General features: G+C 36.6%; 1 protein-coding gene across 1 annotated transcript; it reads left to right on the forward strand.

The window, feature by feature from the left end:
• The first annotated feature begins 469 nt into the window (after nt 1-469).
• LOC103027173 (GTPase IMAP family member 8-like) lies at nt 470-11,008 on the forward strand. Its single transcript, XM_007240907.4, has 4 exons — nt 470-549; nt 2,811-2,916; nt 4,714-5,334; nt 8,092-11,008. The coding sequence occupies exons 2-4, from the start codon at nt 2,877-2,879 to the stop codon at nt 9,033-9,035; spliced, it is 1,605 nt and encodes a 534-aa protein (XP_007240969.3). The 5' UTR covers nt 470-549; nt 2,811-2,876; the 3' UTR covers nt 9,036-11,008.
• The last annotated feature ends 2,330 nt before the right edge of the window (nt 11,009-13,338 follow it).

Below are 13,338 nucleotides of genomic sequence, written 5' to 3' on the forward strand. Positions count from 1 at the left end.
TTTACACCCAATTTTTAGTCCCTTTAATTTTGTAAATGCTAGACTGCATTGAAAATTTGGGGTACCCTCAATGTATTACCGAGTAGAAATAAAGTTTGATTGATTGATTGAATTCAAGGTGTAAAAACCATCCCTGGTTAATTTAAGTACTGTATATTCTCTACCTCAGTAACTGCTGTAATCATGTATGTTCTATATGTTACAGTATGTTACACATCTCTTATCCTCACCATGCACATTTAATTGATTATACCGTATCAGTACTGCACTGTCCTGTTTGTTAAACTATCTCGTCTACTGTATTTATAGTATTTATTGTAGTGTTGTAGTTCTGTGTTGCTCATTTGTTACACTTTTGCACTTTATGTGTGTAAATTGTGTTGTTGTTCCATGTTGCAGCATGTTTCCGGAGGAACGTAATTTGGTTACACTGTGTACCTGTACTCAGATGTAATGACAATAAAAGCCTCTTGATTTGACCTGTATCTGGCAACCCTGGTTGATTCTTAAAACTGAAAGTAATGGCTGCGTCTTCTTGCTCTGTTTTGGGTAAGTTTTGTTTTATTTTATTTCGTTGCATGAAGTCGTACGAACAGAGAACATTACCGGCGCTTTTTTCTTCATCTTTCTCATTTTTATTTTTCTGAAGTTTTTTTATTTCAGTATTTTATGGCAGAGTAAAAAAAACAAAAAAAACATTCTTCTCCTTCAACCGGACTGGTAAAAAGCGGAAGCCCTAAACAAAAGTAAACAACGGGGTAAATCAGTGAATTCATTCATATTTAGGTTTTATTATTTACTCTAATCCACTCAAGGAATTACCTGATATCAAAAGTCATATTTATTTTAATGTTGAGGATGGATAATCAACCTTTATTTAACGTTGCCTTTCAAGCAACTTTCAACAGTTATTGTTGAAGTTCTGAAATTGACATAATTATTTATTTAAAGGTTTTGAATGATTGGGACTCTGAATCAAAGTATTATTAGGATTATAATTATTAATAAAACGTCCATAAAGAGAAATAAACAAAAGAGAGAAATTCACAAACCAATAGCCAAACACTTGCTACTTCAGAGTAATGTTCTCTCTTTGAGTATCAGGAACTGAAACATTCTAAAACATGGATCAGGTGACATAGATCAAAGACAGCCGTCAGATATTTTGTGAATGATATTTAAACATCCCAAATACAACATTGCTAATATTAGGAGACTGGTCCTTAATAGCTAGGGGTTTATATATCAGAAAATAAATAAATAAATAAACTGTTCATAACTGTTTCTAGGTCTTATCAGTGATAATACATTCTGGATAAATGTCTGTCTGATGAGCTTAGGTATATGAAGTTTTAGGTCCATCATTCCAGAGAACACATTAGGCCTGACATGGTGCCAGCAAGTTCATATTTATTTGGGTTATTCCACAGATGGGGTGCCATTTGCTTGTTGTAACTCATTCAAAACATGTACTGGTCAATCTTAGGCAGCTTTACATAATTTGTAATTCACATTTAAAAAGCATCTTTAGAAGCAAATCCACTAATTCCTTTGATTTTCTCACAAGAAAGTCTTTATTTTATTTTATCTTATTTTATTTTTAGATATGGTTAACTGCGTGTTCAAATGTTTGATATTTATGACAAAAAATTACTTTTATTAATGGACCTCATTCCTGTTACTGGAACTCACTCCTGTTACTGGCACTCATTCCTTATACTTTTTATGTTTAGAGGACACTGAGCACATTCCAGTGATTTTCCCAAAATGTGTATTTTAAAAATTAACAAATAATATCTATGAATTAATTTAGGTAACAGGAATGAGTGTTGAGATTGAGCTCCTCAGCCATATAGTTACAAAAATATCAAATATACAGAAAAACTAACGAGGGAACTTAATTTTGATCTTCCCGTGATCTTCAGAAGATCCAGCTGATGTAACTTACTGTTCTAGATGAGACTTCCAGATGTTTAGATGGGGTAATGTGTTACAGTAACAGGAATGGGTGAAACCCAGGGACACAATAAAATGTGTATTTAAACTTAAATATTATGGATTTATTATAAAGAAATTAAAGCATAGATGGGATTTGGACACAACAATGCAAATAAATTGCATCTCTGAAGGATTTTAATAATTATATTATATGGTAAAGTTTATAGTTAAAGCGTGGGGACAGGTAACAAATGCTATTTTTTCAGAGTCCTAAGCCGTTTTTATTCATGTTTTTAATTACATATATTACTTTTGCAATTACGTCAATGTACAAGACATGCTTAATAATCAAAAGTTTTTTAAAAGTTATTTTGTAGGCACATTTATATATGTAATTTCCTGGGGACAGAAATGGCATCCATTCGGTGAAATGGCTCATTTATCTGTTTCAGAGATTCCTAATACAATGACAGTAATTCTCTACTACAGGGATCAGACAATGTGTGTGTGCATTTGCACACCTGTCTCAGCAATGGTTTTAATTTAAGTAGCTGACTGCATTCTTTAGATGGGATGTCAAACATTTGGGCATACAGTGTGTATGTACAGAAATCAAAATGTGTATATAAAGTGTACAGTTTTAATGCACAGTTTAAAGTACAATGCAAGAAAAGCATAAAGCAATGAATGTCTAATTATATTATCTATTTATAAGAATATATATGGTTTTTGGGCTTTTTTGGGCTATTTCTTTCTGTAAATATACATATGGTGTTAAATCAAAGAAGAAAACAAATGTGAATAATGAATTATAATAATGAATTATACACCCTGTGAATAAAAAACATAATTTTTCTGTTAACGTTTGTCAGGTGCCTGAAATTCCAGACTGATTTAATTACAAGGAGCTCAGACATAAGAAGAAAACACAGATCGTGATGGCAGCAGTGGAGGACGTAGAGACTTCTCTGCAGACAAGTGAGTATAATAACTGCTGGGTTCCTCAGTAAGCTGTAGTGTATTTGAAGCTGAACTATGCAACATGTTTGCTTACAGATTGTCCCAGTGAAAACAGTTTAGAGTGGACTGTAGTGTTGCATCAAGTTTTATTAATCACCGGTTCTATTTTATAACAATAGATTGGCCTATGTTTCAACCCCAGAAATACTCAATTAGCCAAGACAGGTTTGGGGTCTTAAGTTTGATTCTTTGTTTTTTTAAACTGGAGCTATGATGCTAATGTAACTAAGTAGCAGATATTCATAGCTCACCATTTAGTATGGCACTAGCTACAGTCATGTAAACTACAAAGTACACTCACTTCTGTGGTTTTACATATCAGGGCATAAAAGTCAGTTTTTGGCAGGTCTTTAATGAGGTAAATATAACTTCAAATTAACAAGACCATTGTGCTGATATTTAATTAGCATTATTTATTTTTTATTTTCTTGATCAGCTGATGAGGTTGAGGTTTTAGGTATGTGTTAATACAGTGGCAATTAGGAAAGACCTTAGAGAAGCAACTGTTACCGCCTGTCAATATGGGAAGACCCCCTGCAAACAATATAAAGTCATTCTACAGAAAAAAAGATTAACAACTGAAAAACATTCAATATAGATTAATTATATCAGATTAATTATATTATAATCACATTAATCACAACAATATTTTGTCATTTATAGTGGATATTTAAAAGTAAATAAAAGAATGAATGTAAGTAAATTTATATTAGTGGTGTCAATTAAAATACTAGTATATACTTGTATGTTTGAGGGGAGATAAAGCCAACGCTGGGCTCTTGAATAAAGAATGCAGTACAAATTGGAATAAGGAAAGTTTAGTATGTATGAACTAATGAGTAAGTCAGAGTGCCGGCTCCATGTACGTTGTGTTTCATCCGCCCCAAAGCTCACTATCTGGGGGAAAAAAAAACTTTCAGACGGTCTATGAGTGGACGTTAGTTTTGCTAAGGTTTACATGATGTCTGAGCTGGCTGACCGAAAGAGGGGTTATCACAAATAATGTGCGAGAAGGCAGTGCAGCAAGAGAGGTGGAGTATGTGCTAAGCTAACAGCACACTGTTGAACACTGTTTACATAATAGCTGAGTATGTAGCACCTAGCACTAATGGTAATGCTACTCTGAGTGAGCTGTACAGTGCTGACAGTGATATACAGAACTTAGGCCTAAGAACAGCTAGCCCCAGCTTTTCCGGTTCATCAGAGAGCCAAAGCACTCCTACACAAAGAGAATCCACGACCATGTAGGACACGCAGCACATGTGGCAGTGCATCCAGGCCATCAGCAACTACACAATATCTCCACCTACTTGTAATAGTGATGACTTCCTTCTAGATGCTCTAAACAACTTAAAAAAACTTTAAAAAGTTTGAAGCACAGAACTGCACAACAGCGTGGAAGAGTCAAACGGTCTAAATCTTAGATGGAATGATATTAAAAGCCTGGAATTAAGTATGGTGTTAAGGGGGATTAAGGCTTGCTTAGTCGACCATGAACTCTAGAGTCAAATGTAAAAGCCTTCTCTCAAACAGCTCAAGCTTGACTGATTTTGTGTCACACAATGAGTCAAATGATCCCAGGCACATTAGCAGAGCCATAACAGATCGGCTGAAAAGCAAAAGAATGAAGGTGATGTCCACCTCAACCCTTAACAAATGCCCGTAAACCTTAATGAAATTAAAAAACAGTCACACAAGTCATTCTACAAGCTTGTATTGTGTTAATGCTGCCATTTGTTTGGTTTCTCCCATCAGGCTCCCTAAACGAGGGTGCTGTCAGGATTCTGCTGGTGGGTAGAATTGGATCAGGGAAAAGCTCATCAGGAAACACAATACTGGGACAGAAACTGTTTAAGAGTCCAAACCGCTACAAAGAGAAAGTTACAAAAACATGTGAAGAACAAACCTGCCAAGTTTCTGGAAGAGAGGTGTGTGTGATCGACACTCCGGACCTGCTGGATCCGAACCTCACTGAAGATCAGCTGGAGCAGGAGAAGGAAAAGCTGAAGTCTCTTTGTCAGGCTGGTCTTCATGCTGTTCTGCTTGTGGTTCCTGTTGGAGGAGATCTGCAGAACGAGGAGGAGATGCTGGAGTTCACTAAAGCACTACTGGGTCAGGAGGTCCTGAATTTTGTGCTGGTTCTGTTCACTATGGGAGAGAGACTGGAGGATGACGAGACATTGGAAGACTATGTCAAGGGTGGAGAAGAGAAGCTGCAAACACTGGTTAGAAACTGTGGAAACAGGACCCACACCTTCAGAAACATGGAGAAAAACCAAAGCCAAGTCTCTGATCTTCTAGAGAAGATTAATGGAATGGTGACCTCCAACAGAGGAATATTCAAGAGGAGGAAAAGCATTGAGCATCCTTTAGATTGTAAGTGTTTTTTATAATTGATTTTATGTTGACATATACACTGCTCTATCTCATCAATGCACCATGATGTATCCAGTGTTGGGCACCTTACTTTGAAAAAGTAATTAGTTATAGTTACTAGTTACTTCTCCAAAAAAGTAACTGAGTTACTAACGGAGTTACTCCACTACAAAAGTAACTAGTTACCAGTAAAAGTAACTATTGCGTTACTTCGCCCTGTAAAAATAAATAAATAAAGAATAAATAAAGAAAATAAATGATGTAATTACTATTATTATTAGAAAAATAACAAACAAAAATAAACCCAAAATGTTGACAAAAATATAGTCTAACGAATAAAAAAAAATAAGAAACGAAAAACTCCACAGGACCAAAGAAAATTACTAAGACATGTAATACTGAAAAAAAAAACGGAAAAAACAAATACACGTCTGGGGATAAAAATTAAACAAACCAAACCACACTCAAAGAAATAAATGTATATATAAACAAAACAAAAGAATGGACAAAAACAACAATCCGTTAAAAAAAACTCATTTAAATCCATTAAAAAACTCATTTAAAACAATCACAGGCTTTTTGCGCAGAATAATAAAAGTTTCGGTTAGTTTCAGTTTCAAATCATGAAAACAGCTCACCAAAACCTCAACCTATCCTTTATATTTGACAATATTTGATTAACTTACAGGTCCTTACTTATTTTTATTTAACTGAACTGAGTTGTAAATTATTTATAGCCTCGCGCTGAATTCAGCTCCGCGCTGCGAAAGAGAGAGAGAGAGAGAGAGAGAGGCGCAGCGCATTTTGCCTGATTTCTCTTTATTAAATAACAGTACATTTGTTGGCTTTAGTAAGTTTAATAACATTAATTTTAGTATACTTGTCAGATCTTATTTATAAAAACTTTTTTTAGAAGACAGAGGTTATTCTGCGCGCAATGCCGCGCCGCTGCGCCATGCACCACTTTGCGTGCCTGACATTTCAGAGCGCTGGACGAGATTTTAATTCATGAATTAATATATTTAATATTTTAATAAATTTGCCCTGGTGATAAGAAACGAATGCTAACATATAGCGTTATATTTCTGTGTATTTCAAATGTTTTAAGTTTTATATAATTGACGGGCAGCACCACGCACCAGATTGACAATGTGCTTTGTTTTTCAGATATAAAAGTGAAATTCAGTTAAATAATAGCAAAGTTAACTAAAATAAATTTATGTTCAGTCAAAGTTATTTTCTCTTTTAATTTTCCATTTCAAAACTCCAGCATTTGAGTGAGAATAACCATCTGTTGAAATTTTTAAACAGCAGAATGCCTAGTTACAGTTATTTAGTCTGTGTACTAAACATAAATATAAATCCTTATAACTGACAGAAATAAATATAACTAATAATAATTTATAGTTACAGTGCTCTGGGTGTGGTTTATTTTTATGTGGTAAAGATGTGATGGAATGGAGTATTTTGGAGGGCAGGGTGAGCAATCGCGCTAAGCTTTTTTCCGCCGCCAAGATAAAAACACGCCAGAAATTTACCTCAACACACATCATTTCCAGACCACCACGCCCATCGGTGTTAATATATTCCAAAGTCCAACGCTATTTTAAGGACGCGTGCAAGGCCTAAAAATAGACTGTTGACGGGTGGCAAAGCGCCACGCTACACGCCTTATGCGGGGTGTATGATAGGGCTCTTTGTCTGTATGCGCGAAGTTAAAAAAAGTTCATTCAGCTGTTAAAGTAACGTGCAGTAACGGAGTGTCGAAAATGGTAACGGCGTTATAGTTACAGTCAGAGTAATTAGTTAGATTACTCGTTACTGAAAAAAGTAACGGCGTTAGTAACGCCGTTACTCCCAACACTGGATGTATCCCATTTATCTACAATCTGAAGCTTGGTCAGATGCAGCCACACAAGACTGGAGGGGTGCAGTACGACTGCATCGTTCGCATGATTCCTGTCCTCAGTGCAAAGTATGAAACATTTATTCCATATTAAAACGTTCCGGTGAAGCATGGAAGAAATAATTGCAGTTTCATGGTTCCCTGTCCTTTATGACCATGCCAAATTACAGGGACTCGGATCAACATAATACAGAATGGAGAAAAGTAGCAGAGCTGATTGGGGTCTATGGTGGATTTTGAACATATTAATATATCATTTAATTCAAGTGATTTGAGGCTCAAACATTTATAGGTTTGTAGCAAATTAGCTTGTATAAAACTATTTTCCATATAAATACATTTAAAGGAGAAATCTGATGTGAAATGGACTTAAAGTGTAGTAAAACATGATAATAAATACAAGCTTTTGTGAAATAGCCTCTGTTCACCCCAGCATTCTGAAGCTCGACGCAGACAGTCGCTGTCCACTCGGCCTCATGTTCTCTCCCACACATTCCCTCCTTCTTGGTTTAAACTGCAGATCGACGCAGAGCTGCTGATAGGCGCTCCGCTGCGCCTATCGGCTACTTTTAAAAATTACTTTAAAAGTCTTTAATGTTTAATTTTCTCAAACCTACTAGCCAGCATAGGTTTCTGTTACCTGTATTAACAGTATTAGCAGCAGTTTGAGAACATATGATGGAGCTTTGTGTGTTTTGGATGAAGACCGTGCTAAACCCCTGCACTGGTAGCATTGTGTGATTTTGGGGGTACTTGGCGGACTGGCAGTGACTAAACTCGAGAGAAAACTAAGGAAAACATATATTTTAGTGTAAGATAAATATCATAAAATTTAATCTGATATGTTTCAGTTTCAGGGCCTAAAAAACAACCTCCCCAGTTAAGGCTGGTCCTGCTGGGAAAGACTGGAGTTGGGAAGAGTGCTTCTGGAAACACCATCCTGGGGAGACGCATATTTGAGGATGAAGTCAGCTCAGCATCCCAGACAAAGCAGTGCACTGTACAGAAGATTGTGAGAGATGGCAAGGAGCTTTCTGTGATTGACACTCCTGGACTATTTGATAATACACTGAGTAATGAAGAGATTATTCAGGAAATTGCTAAGTGCTTGACTTTAGCGTCTCCAGGACCGCATGCATTTCTCATAGTGATAGGTCTGGGCAGATTCACTCCAGAAGAAAAGAACACCATTGAGGAAATTAAGGAGCTGTTTGGTAAGGATGTCACAAAACATACAATGGTTCTGTTCACTCATAAAGATACTTTAAAGGGAAAAACTATCGATGAGTTTTTGCGGAATGGTGATGCAGACCTGAAACAGCTGGTGAAAGACTGTGATGGCAGGTTTCATAGCTTTGACAACAACTCCCAGAACTACACACAGTTCACAGAGTTCCTGTCCAAAGTAGACAAGATGGTAAGAAAAAATCACTTCTGCAATAATGAGATGTTTAAAGGTCTTGAATGTAAAATACAGCAAATACAGAAAGAAAAGCTAGACAAAAAGTTGAAGCAATGCAAAGGAGACAACCCTGATATCTCTCAGACTGAATGGCAGAAAATCTACTGGAAATTAGTGGAAGAATCAAGAAACGAAGCACAGGAAAGTGTCATCAAAGAGATCTGCGCTGTAGCTTTTGCAAAATTAGCAGGGAAACTAACAGTGACAAGTGCAGAGAAAGAAAGTGCCATTGAAGCTACAGAGAGGAAGGGGATCAGCAGGAGTGAAGCTTTGCGCTTAGCTGTGAAAGCCACTCGGAAACTAGCAGTTAAAAGGGTGTGTCAACATCAGTGAAATATAAGAAGAGTTGCGCTGTGAAATACACCGGGAGAAACATATCTTACACCAAATACTCATTTTTGACATTTCCTTATTTTAAAAGAATCAATATAACATAAAATAACATAAATCCAATGGGCGGCACGATGGCTTATGGGCGGCATGATGGCTTATGGGCGCCATGGTGGCTTAGTGGTTAGCACGTAAGCCTCCCAGCACTGGGGTCTTGAGTTCAAGTCCCTATCTGGGTGGAGTTTCCATGTTCTCCCCTTGTCTGTGTGGGTTTCCTCCGGGGACTCTGGTTTCTTCCCACAGTCCAAAAACATGGTGATCAGGTAAATTGGATAATCTAAATTGCCCAGGAAAATTGATTACTCTAAATTGATCTGGTTAATTGGATACTCTAAATTGATCTGGTGTGTAAAGTGTTTGGTATATATGCAAGTTTGTGTATGTGTACATGTATGTATGGCTGTGTGCCCAGATATAGATTGGCACTCTGTCGTGGGTAATTGCTGTAGTGCCCGGCGCAGTCCTCCAGGTGGACGGTCGTTTCCGGTTGAGAGTACGCTGTGCACTATTGGACGGTTGTTTCCGGTTGAGAGTACGCTGTGCACTATTGGACGGTCGTTTCCGGTTGAGAGTACACTGTGCACTATTGGCTGCCGCTTCTCACAGGTGTCTGGATGAGTGTTGATGTGTAATGTGCTTGAAAAATGTGTAAATTGTAAAGCGTATTTGGGTTTCTAGAAAGGCGCTATATAAGTTGAACTTCATAAAACTTCAAAGTCATGTCTGCTCAATAGATGAAAATATGTGGAATATTGTTTTTGGACAGTGCTGAATGCTAGAGTTATATTGCCAAAATATTTGCTGGTCTGCCTTCGCATGCATAAGAACTTTTGGTGACATCCCATTCTTAATCCATATTGTTTAGTATGATGTTGGTCCATCCTTTGCATTTGTAACATCTTTAACTCTTCTGGGAAGGCTTCACCAAACTTTACGCTTGGCACAATGCAGTCATACAAGTATAATTTTCTAGCAACTACCAAACCCAAACCCAGACTCATCCACCCGATCATGAGATGATGAAGTGTAATTTGTCAGTCCAGAGAACACGTCTGCACTGCTCTAGAGGCAGGTGGTGGCACGCTGTACTCCACTGCATCCAGCACGTAGCATTGCATTGATGGATGAAGCTGCTCGGCCACGGAAACCCATTTTATGAAGCTCTTTACACTTTACTGTTCTTGAGATAATTTAAAGGCCACATGACGTTTGCTGGTCTGTTGAGATTGGCTGCAGAAAGTTGGTAACATCTGCGCAGTATGCACCTCAGCATCCACTGATACACTGCCACTTTTACATAGTCTAGTTGCTGTTGTGCCCAGTTGCTTCCAGTGTGTTATAATATCACTGACAGTTGATGGAATATTTAGTAGTGATATTTTCATTAATGTTTTTAGAAACAGTCTGCATTCCTAGGTGCTTGGTTTTATACACCTGTGGCCATGAAAGTGATTGGCAGACCTGATGTTACTGTATTAGTTTTGCTTAAAAACATCTCTATACAAACATAAACTCTTTGTTTTTAAGCTTTAGGCAATGTATGTTTTGTATATATGCTTCACTGTTATTAATTTGTTGTTGTGAATTATATGATTTACAGGTACATGAAGAAGTATGTATTGTGTACTTTTACTGTCGGAAACAGTTCTCTTATACACTGTATATATATATATATATATATATATATATATATATATATATATATATATATATGTTATTCATAACCCAATTATACATTTTGTATGTTTCATTCAGAATTATGGTCATGATCATTTTTGTTATGACATTTGTTGGAACTTGCACATACTTTAGTAAGCTACATTTCTATACATGCTGTTTATTGTCATAAATTATGTTGCTTAATTTTTTAAGAATATTGTGATGCTTCCATAATTGTATATTGTTTCTATTAATTATCATTCATTGTTAACGTATTACTAAAACATAATGTGCAGTTAATAAAGGTAATCCCCCCAAAATATTGGCTATTATATTTGACCAACTACCTGTTGTTTCAAGTAATTAGAGTAAGATCCTCTCTTAACATTTGCTTAAAGGAATTTTGGCCCATTTATTCTTATAAAGCCTTCAGCTCAAAGGATGTTGGTGGACTTCTGTTTGTTGTTCTATACTTTAACTTGGCCACTCCAACATGGTCTTTATATCCTTCTTTAAACGTTTCTTATAGACTTCATAGGCAATGTGTTTAAAATCGTTGTCTTGCAGCATGACCCGAGCTGGTTGGTGCGCCTTGCATTATCAACCATTGTGTAAAATAATAAACAGTGAAAGCGGTATTAAAGAAACAAGTAGAATTAAACACATAATAAATACAGCAGTATAAACTATATTAATAAGGTATTGCACTTTATGCTACACTACCTGGCCAAAAAAAAAGTCTCCACCTGGATTTAAGTAAGTAAATGATGTGGGGTTGATGCTGCAGTTGGTCTGCAGGTTTAGGTTCAGCAACAGTATGTGCTGAAAGAATGAGGTCAGCTGACTACCTGAATATACTGAATATAGACCAGGTTATTCTATTAATGGATTTTTTCCTTCCTGATGGAACATATTCCAAGATGACAATGGCAGGATGCCAGTGAAAAAGTGGTTTAGGAAGCATGAGATCATTATTTTTACACATGGAGTCCAGACCTTAACCCCATTGAGAATCTTTGGGATGTGCTGGATGGAGAAGAGCTGCTTTGTGCAGCGGTTGGTCAGACTCTACCATCATCAATGCTGCAAGATCTTGGTAGAAAATGATTGCAACACTGGATTGAAATAAATCTTTTGACATGAATCTTGTCGAAACAAAGCCACAGCGAATGCATGCAGCAATCAAAGCTAAAGACGGCCCAACCAAATATTACCATGTGTGACCATTTTTTTTTTGGCCAGGCAGTGCATATTAATACTGTATTACATAAACCAGTAATAAAAGTGCTTGTAATTAATATTATTAATTAATTGTATTAATTTAATGTTTTACCAATGACACCTTATAGTCTACAACATTCTAAACATAAACTGAAATAGTAAATTACACCTAGCTTTATTCATGCACAAATGTAGCTGTAGCTACATATCAAAATATTTATAAATACATATCAAATATTAAAATCAAAGTTTGCCTACAGAACCTGCTGGAACAGTCCAGAATTCACTGGTCCGTTAATAAGAACTTTTTTATACGTTTGCCCCCATGCTTGTTACCCCCACCCCCTCTTTTTGTTATTTCAGCCATTTCTCATTTTCTGCAAATAAATGACAATATTTTTATTTGGAATTTGGGAGAAATGTTGTCTGTAGTTTATAGAATAAAAAAACAATTTTAATTTTACTCAAACATAAACCTATAAATAGCAAAATCAGAGAAACTGATTCAGAAACTAAAGTGTCTCTTTATTTTTTCCAGAGCTGTACATTGGACATTGGTAAAGCAATTCTTAAGCAATGAATCTCAGCAAGGATAATTTATCTGTGCGTTCTTACATTGACAAGCGGTTTACTGACATTTCTCTCTGGTAAACATGGTATGGTTTAACAAAAGTATAAATCCCCTCTGTTTTATGTTGCAAATGCAAAATAATATTATGTATATGACACGATCGAGTTAATGATGTTCTCTCGACCTAAAAAATAAAGACAAGGTGACATTTAAGCCACATTAGAAATACTTTTTTCCAAATTCCTTTAAACCACATCAACCAACAGACCTGGCTGATGCATAAAAATGACAGACAGGTACTTCACACTTATGATTGGTCAATGCAAGAAATGATTAACAGTTGATGTCTGCTGTACTTTTGGCTAATATATGTAAATGACTGATAGTATTCCCGCCCATTTACCATGCCCATTTGGATCTCCGGGCTGCAGTTCAGTGTTGCCAACTTATTTAGCGACTTTTCAGACCCTCTAGTGACATTTTTTTGGTAAAAAAGCGACTACCGACAAATATAGCGAGTTTTTGCGGTGTTATTAGAGAATTTTGGAGACTCTGAGATAAACCCATGAGCTCTTCAGTTACTGTCCTCGGGGAGCTGTCCGTGCTGACGTGAGCCCCGCACACAACACTTACACACAGAGCACACCCACACCGCTCCACATCCATGCTGCACATCAACTGCACATGCCCAGAGCCACCGCTAACTGACCCGGATGTAAATATAAATGCGTCTTCAGTGTGACACGAAAATAAATCACTGATTTTAACTCACACAGTCTCAGTCAATCATTCACC

This window comes from Astyanax mexicanus, chromosome 3 (genome assembly GCF_023375975.1).
Source record: "Astyanax mexicanus isolate ESR-SI-001 chromosome 3, AstMex3_surface, whole genome shotgun sequence".
In the NCBI taxonomy this organism is placed as follows: Eukaryota; Metazoa; Chordata; class Actinopteri; order Characiformes; family Acestrorhamphidae; genus Astyanax; species Astyanax mexicanus.

What these genes read in the sequence shown, in the direction of transcription:
- LOC103027173 (XM_007240907.4), top strand. Translation starts at nt 2,877, where the DNA reads ATGGCAGCAGTGGAGGACGTAGAGACTTCTCTGCAGACAA. An exon ending in AGAGACTTCTCTGCAGACAA is followed by an intron (nt 2,917 to 4,713) that starts GTGAGTATAATA and finishes TTCTCCCATCAG; the next exon opens with GCTCCCTAAACGAGGGTGCT. An exon ending in CATTGAGCATCCTTTAGATT is followed by an intron (nt 5,335 to 8,091) that starts GTAAGTGTTTTT and finishes GATATGTTTCAG; the next exon opens with TTTCAGGGCCTAAAAAACAA.